Consider the following 12,768-nt stretch of genomic DNA (forward strand, 5'->3'; position numbering starts at 1 on the left):
TTGAAGAAAACACATAAATATTACATATAATAATAAATAAATACCTATGAGACTTATGTTACATATATAATAAATAAGTTTTGAACCTTAGAAATTTTCTTTATGAAATTCAAACTTTGTGTCTGTCTTGTGTGAGAAATCTTGAGATAGATGTCTTAGTTCTCCAACTAGACCTTGTGGGCCACAATAAAACACACCTGTAATATCATAAATTCAAAATAAGAATGTCAATTTAACACGTATAATTTCATAAGTGAGGTCTGGATATAATATAGTCCAGAAAGATCGACCTTACCCCTAGTTTGTGAAGTAGAGAGGCGGTTTAATTTTAATGAATAGTAATCAAAGATGCGTACTAACCAATTTTTTGATCAGGATGATTAATTGTAACACGTTTGAAAACTTGGCGCCAATTTGGTCTAGCAAAATGAGTCTTGACTCTTGTCCCAGAGACAATGTCTACGCCACTCTTAGCTTGGTGGATTGATTGAAGCATTGTGATTAGTGCAGACCGGGCATCGCCTTCTTCATAAACGCTGGTGCAGTAGTTGTGAAGCTCAATTAGGCCTTCTTGATCGTTCTCCGAGACCTCATCCATCACACCCTTAAACCACTCAAACGAGCCTTGCTCGCGTGTTACCCAATAGAAGTAAGCTCGTTTAGTTGCAAAAGGACTTTTTTTACTACCCTTAGTACCATCTTCAATGTCCTTTTGTTGGTTGATGTTATTGAGCACATCTTTTACTATGCTTATCAAAGGTGTTGCTCCAATGCCAAGGCCTACTAAGAGGACTACGTCGTATTTCTTGTAATCCTGTGCTGGTGCTCCATAAGGGCCATCAATCAATAGTTTTGGCAATCTGTTTACATTGATATGAATCAAAATTCAGGGGAAAATAAGTTAAAAGCACTTGGAAATTTTCAAACTTTACTCCCTTACCTAGGCTTATAGTCAGCTTTCCCTATATCTGCTCTTAAAAGGCCACTTTGATCACCAGTTGGAGGCTCACAGACCTAAAATATGATCAGTACAAGCATTATTAGTCTTCCAAAGTTTCTTCAAAAGATTTCGTCTTTGCTGTGTTATAACTGATTTAATGAATTCGATACCTTAGAAAAGAGAGTTTTAAGCTGAGATGTCCAATCGCCCAATGTTCGAATGTGCACACTTAGGTAATCATCTCCCGGAGCTGAGGAGATGGTAAAAGGATGCCTACAGTACAAAATATGTATGATTTTAGCAGTAATAATAATAATAATAATTTGTATACAGTTTGTTTGATTAGGAGCTTGGTTTATTTCAAATTTACCATTGAAATGAAGAAACATCAGAACAGTTCACAAAAATGTACTGTCCACTTGTGTACTTAAAGCCCTGAGGCTTAGACATGTGCACTGCCATTACATTTCCAGGATATACAGCTACCTGAAAACTCGAATTTTAGATAAAAATTCTATGCACATGTAATCAAACTAGGAATCTTAATGCTTGCAATGGTCTAAGCTCTTATGTACCTTCAAAATCCTCACTGCCTTGTACCCGGACCTAAATGCACGAAGCAGACGTTCACAAGCATATAGTATCATAGGCACCGCGATATACATCCATGTCTGCTCAATATTTCAGAGTAAAAAGAAAGATATTAGATCCATTATATGGCAAGGCAGGGCATGATTAGCATTAGATATAATTTATTTTGTTAAGAACTTACTGTCTTCTTGTACCATTTTTTCGAGAGGTAGAGGAAGTATCCGTGAATGATGAAGAGGACATAGACTATAACGAATAAGTGATGGGAGTACCAAAAAGCGTTAAATCCAGTGAGTTTCTTGATTGTTGATGGAAGATTGAGTCGGTTTCTACGAAACCATGGTTGGGCTAGTACATACGCTATGATCATAAGGACAACCATCACAACACCGGTCCATCCTTCCGTGCCTTTCACAAACCACCAGTAGTTGTTTGGTCTTTCATCTCCAAAAAATGGCTTCATTGGCTCGTATTCCTCATCCGTGGCATGTAACAGCCGGGGAAAATCACATGTTAAGTGTGAAATTGCATGTAAGCCTACACCAACTGCTACTCCAAATGCAATTACCTAAAAAAGATTGCAACAAAGAACACGAAAAAAATCAGACATTTAAGTTCAACGATTTCGTGTTTCCATTTATATTCTCAGGCTATATACCTTGTGGAAATTGATGTTATCATCAAAAGGAATTATTTTCCCGAGCTTAGTCCTACTTCTTAGCCAAGTTATGGTGTTTCTGCATACTGGCAAAAGAACTAGAGCCATGTTAAATTTTGTTGTTTCAGCACCTCCTTTAGCTACAGAGACACAATAGCCCATAACATCAAAGACAGCGCGACGTTTATATTGAATAAATTTCCATGTAAAGAGTCCTGCACAGATTGATAGCCACAAAACCATCACCCAAATCCTCTTCCAATTGTCCTCAATGAAATAGTCCAGCCTTCTTTTGCATCTTTTAAAGGGATTTCGCTCTTTCGTTGGCTTAAGCTTCTGACTTAGCATCTGACTCAGAACTCTGCTGTTAGTTGAAAGATTCATCGAGTGGCTCGGGGCCTGAAGAAGCAAAGTCTCCAAGTTGTACAGCTGTATCAAACACAATCATTTATAAGCTCATGTCCTTGTCTAAGAATTTGTTTTATACTGTCAGTGTATATAACTTAAATTCTTGTTTCAAAACGAACCTCAATGTATCCAACATTGCCTGGATCTAGTTCTTCCATGATGAGAGCTGCATATTCATCTGAATTGTCCTCGATTTTTGACAGCTTATTTGCAGAAGCACTAAGACTGATGATCTATAAGCATATCAACGAAGTATGAGTTTTGAGCTCTTCGAATTTGTATAATTTCATGAATTAATTCAATAATCATCTTAAGCTCTCACCTCTTTCACCTCTTCTTCAGTAATTCTCCCATCTGCATCTTTATCCACCCTATTTTTTTTTCATCATACCATTATGAGCTATCAACAATATCTTATACCATTTTATCAACAATCTATCCTATTGAGAATCTGATGACAAAGTTCTAACTTAATCGAGAATGTTCAAAGTAGGAGCGATAGGTTGCATGTAATAGACTAGTGTAACAGTTCAAGACATCATTAGCAATTTAGCATTCATTATGTTGTAGGGTTGATTCATCATATAGTTATTATCTCAGAAAACCACAATATAACTATTTAGTTGAGTGATCATAATCTTACATGTCGAAGAAAGTTTGAAGCCGGGCATCAAAGCTAGTATCAGTTATTTGTTCCCAGAATTCGTGCAGTTCATCCTTAGTCACCGCAGGAGATGTGATGCATCTCTTCCTAGCTAGAGCATCAAATAATTCCTCAGCAAACTCACTTGATTCCTTCATACCTTAATTACAATTGCAAAAATGCTAATTATTAGAAACTTTTATTGTATAAATCCAAAAGAATTTGTGTAATGAACAAACCTATGCATTGACCAAACAATGTTTTTGCTAGCATTCCATCAACAGCAAGTTGATCGAATCGCGATTCAACTTCAGACCATCCTTCAGTTCCTACATTCCTGTTCATGAACTGAAGTCCACGTAGAGCACGAGCAGCACCAGACTTACTCCTATCAATTTTCTGAAACTTATTAGAAGAAGTCATTCTTTTCAATTCCTTTGAAACTTGTTTCAAATGAAACGAAAGCTGTGAGCCAAGCGTATGGTTAGGCCTCTTTTCGAGCTTGCTAGCTAACAATGCAGCTTCATGATCAGCACCTTTAATGTTTTGAACCAAAACAGAATCATCGCGAACATCAAGAGTGATCTCTACATACGATTCATCATCTTTGAACCTTGCACTTTTCTTCCCACTAACTAATGAACCGCTGAATCCTACTCTCGATCCTCTCACACTATCTGTCGTGTTTTCGATCTCCATTTGATTTTCCCGCTCTTTTTTCCTCTGTTTTTTTTCAAAATGAAATTTATAACTAGTATCGACCTATGTAACAAAAATGTAAAAAAAATAAATTCTGAGAAAGATTGAAAAAATAGTAATATGTTGAGAAATTATAGAAGAACGGTGATGTGTATATATATATAAAAGGAATTAAGGTAGAAGGGAAAAGTCAAGAGGGAAATCAGGGGGCGGATTTTGTATTGTTTTTGAATAATTGTGATTATTGGGAATTTCTCTTCAACTTACAAGAATATAAGTGGTCATACATTTTATATATTTATTTGTTTTTTTTTATATGAAATTGGATGTAATTATAAGGTCAAAAGTTGAACATGATAGTCCTATTTAACAAGATATATATAATACATGAAAAAGATGGATGTAGGAATTTTAACTAAAAATGGATGTGTAATAACATCTCACCTAATACTTGTTTTGTGATAACAATAATATATAGAAACATGGTAGAGTGTAATACGTAGGTTTAACAAATTAGTTGAATATGTATCCTATTGTGGAGTTGAGAATAAACATATCACAGTCATGATTACTCTGATAATGCTTCTTCTCTTTATTTTTATTTTTCCTTTTGACCTATCTTATTGAAGTTTTGCAATCAACACGCTTATTTTGTTCCCACTCATTTCTTCCATGCATTTGGATAGGTGAAAATGAATATCGTCTCTAAGTTTCGATATACGTAGAAAAAGTAATTAGAAATGGTGCAAAATGATCATCTAACACCTATGACTACTTTATACACATGTATATAGAGTTTGGAGCTAGAAGAGCAAAAAAACTGAGCAAATCTTTTTAAAATGACTACAAAAATTGAGGATCAAATCAAAAGGATAATATTTGAATTAAATGATGAATATTGTTAGATTAGATTGAAAGGCAAATGCTAATATGTAGGTTGAAAGGCACATACTGATATGAGCCTTACAAACAACATCTAGGTATATAGAGTTCGTGACACTAATCTATAGGGTATAGATTCAACTTGTTAAAGTTTAATTTTTAGTATTAAACTTAACTATAGAATTTTTGAAGTTATCGGTTTCATAGCTACTCTTCTCGTATAATTTTAATGAATTTTTACCCAAAAAATTATGTATTACTATGAAAGTACTAGGTGCTCAACATGAGATAGTTGTATATGCCCTATTTGTAGATATTAAAATTTTGTGGGACTCAATAGAGATATTCGATTTCACTTAAAGTTATTGTATCCTAAATCTAGTTTATGTCTATGCATAGGATATTATTATATGCGTCTTAAGAGGCATCGCAAAAATTTCATAAATTCATGAAATAAAGATAGATAAGAGAAATCTAAATATGCATTTAATATTTAAATTGAAAAAGGTTGAATTATGGGATGATGGCACTGTAATTTCTCATGGCATTTTGTGGGCAGTTCACCTAAAGAATCTTAAGTGATGTTTCCATGAGATCATAAAGATGTTTAGCAATTTGCTTATTTCCTTAAATTGCATTTTACTACAGCTCATATAATAAATGGCTGAGTTTAGTTGACTCTTTCATGGTGCAGCCCACAGTTTTTACTTCCCACTTCTATTCCATTTTTCACCTACTACTACTAAAAACCAAATTCTATTATATGCCAAAAAAAATACAATAAACAAACATTTTGACTAGAGGTGGAAAAAGAAAATTCAAAATTAGCTGATGAATTTTTACTTATTCATTTATACAGTTTATTTTAACTAATTTATATAAAAGTTTAGGATTGATTTGCGAGTCCGGAGGTACAAAATATTAACAAAATTTTTGAAACGGTATATAAAATTTTATATTAACCAAAACGGTAAAATCGTTGTAACAATAGCGATTTACTCCACCGGAAAAAATATCACTGCCTACGCAGCGATTTCAATATTTTTTAAAAAAAATTATAAAATCGCTAATTTAATTTTTTTTTTTTTTTTTTTTAAAAAAAATTAAATTTGGTTGCAGCGATTTTACCATTTTGGTTAATATAAAATTTTGCATACCGTTTTAAAATTTTTATTAATATTTTGTACCCTTTAGACTCCGGACTCATTGATTTGTTACACAAAATGATCCATGTGAAATATCGTTACAAAGATTTTTTTTATTGTTGTTTGATGTGTTATATATAGATAGCAACAATAATAATATTTTTATTAGATAATTAAACAAGTTAATAGAAACAAAAATAAATATTAACTTATTTAATTTATTATGACGTTTCAACCAAAATTACTTTTTGAGCAACTAATTCTCTAGGGTGATAAGTAAAATATATTTTGGTTTCTATATGTTAAGTCCTCGTCACAATGAAGATTTTAGGATAAGGTTAAATGGTGTTATTCTTTTTAATTATTTTTAGTCTAGGTGAGTTAAGTCACTAACCTTTTAATTTTGAAATCATTATGCGTGTAGATCTAGATTAAATTGATTTGATTATAAACAGATGAATTGATCACAAGACAAATAGTTACTCTCTAGCTTTCTACTCATTTTTTTATTTTTTGCTAACTTTTTGGGCTGGTATTCAAAGTTTAGCCATCATTTAAAGTATAATTTAAAAAATGTATATTTTTAAGTGTGAAATAAACTTTAACCAAATTAAAGTAATTATGAAAAACTGTACTTTTCCTTCTCAAATAATCTACCGTCATTGTTAGTTCCACTCACTTAAAAATATTAATTAGGAGAAGTTTTAAATTATTTTACTTTCTATTGCTATTTAGATAATCACAACATCATTTATAATTGATGTCGCTATCAAGGGTAAAATGAAAAAACAAAAGGATTATCTTAAACTTTTAAAACTAATTTCAAATAATTATTTTTAAATCTCGATAAATAATTTGAAATATAAAAATCGACATCTATAAGAACATTTTCATCAGTTCGAGTTTCCAAGTTTTTTTAAATTTCTTGGAATTTTGAACTCTCACAGTCAAAACTCCATGGTTATTAAAAATTGAAATTTCGAAATATAAAAAATGAATCAATAGTCAATTTTGTTTCTTTTGGTATGGGGTTTTGAAGGGAAGTTTAAATAATCAAGCAATAACCGGTCAATGGCTTAAATGTCAAAGTGCATACCATTAACTAAATGAGACATCATTAACAATTACTAATGAGTACTCCTCCATTAGAAAAATGACCAAAAGATAAAACAATATCCTAAAACTAGATGGTCAAATAAGAATACTATTGTATTCCTTTTAGTTTATTTATCTACTTCTCTTTTTAGTTTTTCTTTTTTCCAAAACGAATGTCTTCTATCTGTAATTTTACTATTTTTTAAAGTTTAATTTTTCACATAATATGTTTAAAATCATAAATTTAAATAATGTTACATTCAATGTTTTAAATAATACTTTGATACATTCAATGTATCTTTGATCGATAATCTTAAACAAACAAATTAAAATAAACAAATTAGTAATACATGTTCATGATTTTTGTGTGTTTGAGGAGTGGTGAGGTGAGATTACAATATAGAGTATCAAACTATCACGAATAAGATGAGAGTTCAGATATAAAACCAAATCGACTGAGCTAGTATGATTTCGCATGTACATGATTTAATAATGGTAGTGGAGATTATTATTATGGATGGATGAGTAATTGGGAGTTGGTAAGAGTTGAGAAGGTAAGCATCCATTGAGTTAAGACTTAAGAGCCTCTTGTTTTAAGGCAAAACCACTAAACCATAGGCAGTGGCAGACCAATTCTTTGATGCCACGACTTAAAAGCCCTATTTACTTGGGCCATTAAATTTCAATAGGACTACGCGGAGAATATCATATAGCAATAAAATCAATTAATAACAAACCTTAAAAGTTAGAACCACCAAAAAGTTAAAGCTCAAATTTTTACCTACATTTGTTGGTAACTAATAAATATTCCAAATCAAAATAAAAAGCTACTATTTTACAGAATTGTCTTTGTTAGAAAACAATTTATTCCGTGAGATTCAGGATTTAGTCAAATTATCTTAAATAAAAAAAGTATTAATTCATATTTTTAATTAAGAGATAAGTAACAAATAGTTCGATAAATTACAATACATCAATCATGATTATGGTTATGATGATGAAACACAAGAGACATGAAAGGCCTGGCATGAGATACATAATATCCTCATGACTCCACCAATAATGATACACTCAAAAAGAATTAGGGAAATACAGCTCAATTAAAAGCACTTTGTTTTAAGGATCATTAAAATACTCACACATAAAGCATATTAAGTTTTTTTTCTTCATAAAGTCCCTCTTAATTTTGATTATGATTTTAAATATCTCTGTCCTTAGTGCACTCTGGTGGTGGAACAGGGTACCTCGCTTTATCAGTGCAATAGTTATAAACAGTGTATTTTTGACGAACCCAACGAAGTCTCCTATACTGTAATGCATCTAAATCTTGGAAGGCCTTTTGATCCCACCATTTCATGCCTTTAGTGTTACAAACTTGGACTTCTTGTGGCGTGGCAGCTTCACATCCATCCACGTGGAACGATGTGTATGACGCGGTGAATGGGGCGTTGGCCCAATTGGTTTTCTCAAGCCCACCTCTTGTGGCCCAATCATCTGCGTCCCATAGACTCGAGTATATCTTCATGGGCTGATTGAATGGAAATTTCACACCAAGATCTTTCGAATTTTTGAATGCTCTAATTGGAACGTCGTCCACAAAGATCCTGAAATGTTAACACAAAGCCCAATCCATTTGGTAAGAGGCCCAATGAAAAAAGCCCAATGTTGAATAATCTAGTATGTATGAAATAGATTAAAAAAAAAATGTTTATTGCTTTGAACATCTTTTCAACCATTGTACTAAAATTTCTAAGCAAGGGGGAGAATAGTGTTATGAAAGAAAAAAGATACACATTTAACAAGGAGACATTACTTTTAGGTGCAAGATAGAAGACAAAAATTCTGTAGCAAGGACACCAATTAGCCAGCTTGCTTAAAGTATGTGGGACCAAATAATTTGAAATGGACATTTAAACACAAAATTTCGAAATTTTGTATTAATTGTCACATCAATTATTTAATATCCAAAGTTAAAAGATCATAAATATCAATTTGATCAAGATCTTACTGAAATTTTGCGATGAAATAAAAAAGAAGTATATTATAATAAACATTAAAACATACATACATTTATCAAAAACATAAATCTTGATTACCACAAAAGGACCAACATGCATACTCACATGACAAAGGTTCTTATTATAATGTCTATACCATGTTAAACTTGCAAGTTTTCATGCTTTCTTTTATCCTTTTTACTTAAAACAATTCCTAGACAAATGTGCATTTTGCTTTTTTTCACTATTAAACAACAATTGTTACCACACTAGTTCTAAACATTGTAGTTGTAGGACCACCACGTAGAGAAATCAAGTGCACGCATCCCAAGAAATATATTGGGACCACATAAGAAAAACTTTACAGAAACAACAATAATGAAAATACTTAACAAAGATTAAAATTCGTTTGACTTGATATATAAAGTATAAAAATTTCAAATTATATCATGCTTCTGTTTAATTAGATACATTAAAATTATTTATTATATTATTAATATACTACGTAAATTTTATATATATAATAAAAAAAAAAACTTACACAATGAGGTATGTATTCCAAAGAACAGAATAAGAATGGTAGCCCTTGGTTGGATCAAACCAAAGATATATTCTCTGTTCTCTGTTTCCTTTTCCTCCTGTGAATACATTTGTCTGCAATATGTATGGCTGCCCAGTTCTGTTCCCCAAAAATTCAAAATCTATCTCATCGTGCTCTGCATTATTCGATGACAGCTGAAAAATAATATATAATCAAATATTTTATCACTTCACTCTCTCAACAAAATGACAAAAAAACATCGAGTTTATACATTGTCGATTTTAAGTTCGTATAAAGTAGGAGTGTTGCTAAAATTAGTCATTATAACGTACAACACAGAATACGTCGTTAAACAAAACACTATACAGATCTAAGTAGTATCTATTTTCTAGCATGGTGCAAATAAATATAACAATAAAATATTTAAATATTTTGCGATATTAAATCAAGCATATACATAACGTATTAAAATGCAGTTTATGAGTTTTTTTCTTGAAATAAATAAAGAAAAATATGAAAAATAAATCGAATCGCGAGTAGTACTATATACTTACGTAAAATGCAGTGACAACACCAGCTGAGTCTCCACCAACAAGCCTCATTTTCATACTGAAATGCCCAAACAGATATGATTTCTTTGACTGAAATCCAGCTCCTTCAAATACAAAAAGAAAATGTAAAGTTTACGATAACTCAATTAATAATTATTATCTCAAAAAATTATTTACTTATAAATTGAGTGACCGTAAAATTGAAAAACATAGTGTAGTTAGTACCTGAAGATCTGTCGAGAATAAGATCAGTAGTGGTACCACCATTGAGGAACTTAATATGGTGACTAGCCCAACTTGGCTCATAGTTTTTCCAAAAGGGCACATCTACTGGCCTTCTAGGATACCCACAAAATACAACAAGTGACAAATTAATCAAAACAATACTAAATAAAACTCCTTTTATGATACCCATGGTGAGAAAAACAAATCCAATCAGAGACCAGTGTTTGTGTATTTTTCTTTTTTTCTTTTTTTAGAGAATGATGAATATGGCCCAATGGGGGTGAGGAAAATGGAAGTGTAGTGACTGGTTATTTATAGGTGTAAAAGGGACTGAGTTGGACTTGTGGTTGAAAGTTGAAACAAAGTTAGATTTTTCAGATTTTGGGTGGTTGAAATTTGTCCTTTCACCAACAAAGGTTATTGTGCAGCCACGATTATTCTTTCGTCCTTAATCAGAAATTTCGAATATGCAAAATTATATTATTTATATTTTATTACAATAATATTCTAATAGATATCTAATCTCCTTTGAGACATTTTTTGTGTTTATTTTTATAAATTTTAAATTTCTTTATTAAAAATTATGACTCTTCTGTTGATTTCAAATTTAATTTTTCTTGAGTACATAGTCATTTTTTATTATATAGCACTTTAGTGCTAAATACAAGTGTAATTCTAAATTTGATTCAACTTTAATATAAGTATAGATGGAATGAAAAACAAAAAAATAATTAAATTAAAGCCTTTCAAATAATTGTCCAAAAGAGGGGTTAGAGTTAGTGGGTAATTGCACATTGGGGGAGTAATTAACGGGGACATGCACATGCCCGTATCAGAGAAAAGGCTTGTCACCCTCAGACCGAGGAGCAAAATTTTATGACCCCATCCATCTCACTCGACCTAATAGCGCGTGCTTTTGTTTTTTTCGATTTTATACGATTTTTTTATAAATAATTATTAAATTTAAAAATAAGTCTAATTAATTTAAAAAATTATTAAGAGCCTATTTAGATTGAATTAAAAAAAGATTTTTAAAGTGCTAAAAATTATATTTGAAATAATTATTCATATGTTTGAATAAAAGTGTCGAAGTTGAAAAAAGATTCTTGATGTGTTTTGCAAATAAATGCGGGGAAACACTTTCTTTTTAAAATAAAAATATTTGAAATACCTTTAAATTGGTTAACATGAAAAAAATTTGTTTAATTTTAAGTTTTTTATACTTAAAAGAGTTAAAACAAATTAATTTATATTTTAATCAATAAGTAATAGTATTTTTGATCATTCATATATTTCTTTATCATCACAAATTATTCATAAGACAAATATATAAATTAATTACTTAAGTTAATTTTATATGCGCAACTTATAATAATAAAAAATAAAAAACAAAAAATAAAAGAATTAAGGCAAAAAGATACTTGTATATTTGGTCAACATAAAATAACTTTCAAGTTAGAAAAAAAAAACACTCTTTACCTTACTTTTAGCTTTTGGCTAAAAATAAATCATATTTAATTTAAAATAAGTTACTTTCATAATTATCAAACACTCTGATATATTAAAAAACAAACTTTTAAATCAGTTTAACAAGCTTAAAAGCTCATCCAAACATGCTCTAAATCTTTTTTTTCTTTTAAGATGTGACGTAGAATCTTGAATATGAGTTATTATTATTAAGTGAAAATGTTATACAGTGATATACAATTGACTTTTTTTAATAGCGGATAGGAGTGAATTTATCTTGTGATGATATATAACTGTATTTCATAAAATATAAATATAATGCATATTATTGGTAAGTAAAATATATATGTTATATTATATGTGATATTTCTATATGATGATTGTAAAGTGTATTATGTAATTAAATTTATCTTATGTCCGCATAATTTAAATAAATAAATATTATATGTTTTACCTAACAAATAAAATATAATGTATTTTATTTATATTTTTAAAATTTGTATGAGAAAACTGCTCGTAATACAAAGTTTGATGTCACTATACACTAACTTTTTGCTTATTTTAATCTATTTAAATTTAATACAAACCGTCAAATCTTAAAATATATAAGTACGATACTTCACTCATGTATGCCACTCTTCCTTTATTCTTTATTTTAAAAAATACATCTTTATTTGTTCATTATTGGGTTTCTCCCAATCCTCTACCGAAGAAATATCAACTAAAAATAATTATTAAAAGTAATTATAATAAAAGGTTATTTTTTTGTTTTAAAAAAACGATTTATTTTATTTTTTCCGTCTATTTTTAAAAAAATAAAAGTTTTGAAAAATTTTAATTTTAATTTTTCACGTGATATGTTTAATATCAAAAAATTAAAAAATATTTTGATACATTTAATATAATTTTATTTTAAAATTATAAAA

General features: G+C 30.1%; 2 protein-coding genes across 2 annotated transcripts; both read right to left on the minus strand.

Moving 5' to 3' along the window:
* On the minus strand, window positions 1–5,604 carry LOC101251928 (respiratory burst oxidase homolog protein B). The gene is made up of 12 exons (XM_004230184.5): window positions 3,480–5,604; window positions 3,241–3,400; window positions 2,920–2,968; window positions 2,717–2,830; window positions 2,190–2,618; window positions 1,713–2,099; window positions 1,516–1,611; window positions 1,311–1,426; window positions 1,111–1,213; window positions 941–1,014; window positions 361–860; window positions 1–197 (listed from the first exon to the last, which is right to left on the minus strand). Exons 1-12 carry the CDS (start codon window positions 3,937–3,939, stop codon window positions 88–90), a joined length of 2,598 nt encoding a protein of 865 aa, XP_004230232.1. The 5' UTR covers window positions 3,940–5,604; the 3' UTR covers window positions 1–87.
* Window positions 5,605–7,971: 2,367 nt separating this feature from the next.
* Window positions 7,972–10,657, minus strand: XTH1 (endo-xyloglucan transferase). Its single transcript, NM_001246929.2, has 4 exons — window positions 10,376–10,657; window positions 10,154–10,254; window positions 9,600–9,793; window positions 7,972–8,665 (listed from the first exon to the last, which is right to left on the minus strand). The coding sequence occupies exons 1-4, from the start codon at window positions 10,563–10,565 to the stop codon at window positions 8,260–8,262; spliced, it is 891 nt and encodes a 296-aa protein (NP_001233858.1). The 5' UTR covers window positions 10,566–10,657; the 3' UTR covers window positions 7,972–8,259.
* Between the last annotated feature and the right edge of the window lie 2,111 nt (window positions 10,658–12,768).

Source organism: Solanum lycopersicum, chromosome 1 (assembly GCF_036512215.1).
Source record: "Solanum lycopersicum chromosome 1, SLM_r2.1".
Classification (NCBI taxonomy): Eukaryota; Viridiplantae; Streptophyta; class Magnoliopsida; order Solanales; family Solanaceae; genus Solanum; species Solanum lycopersicum.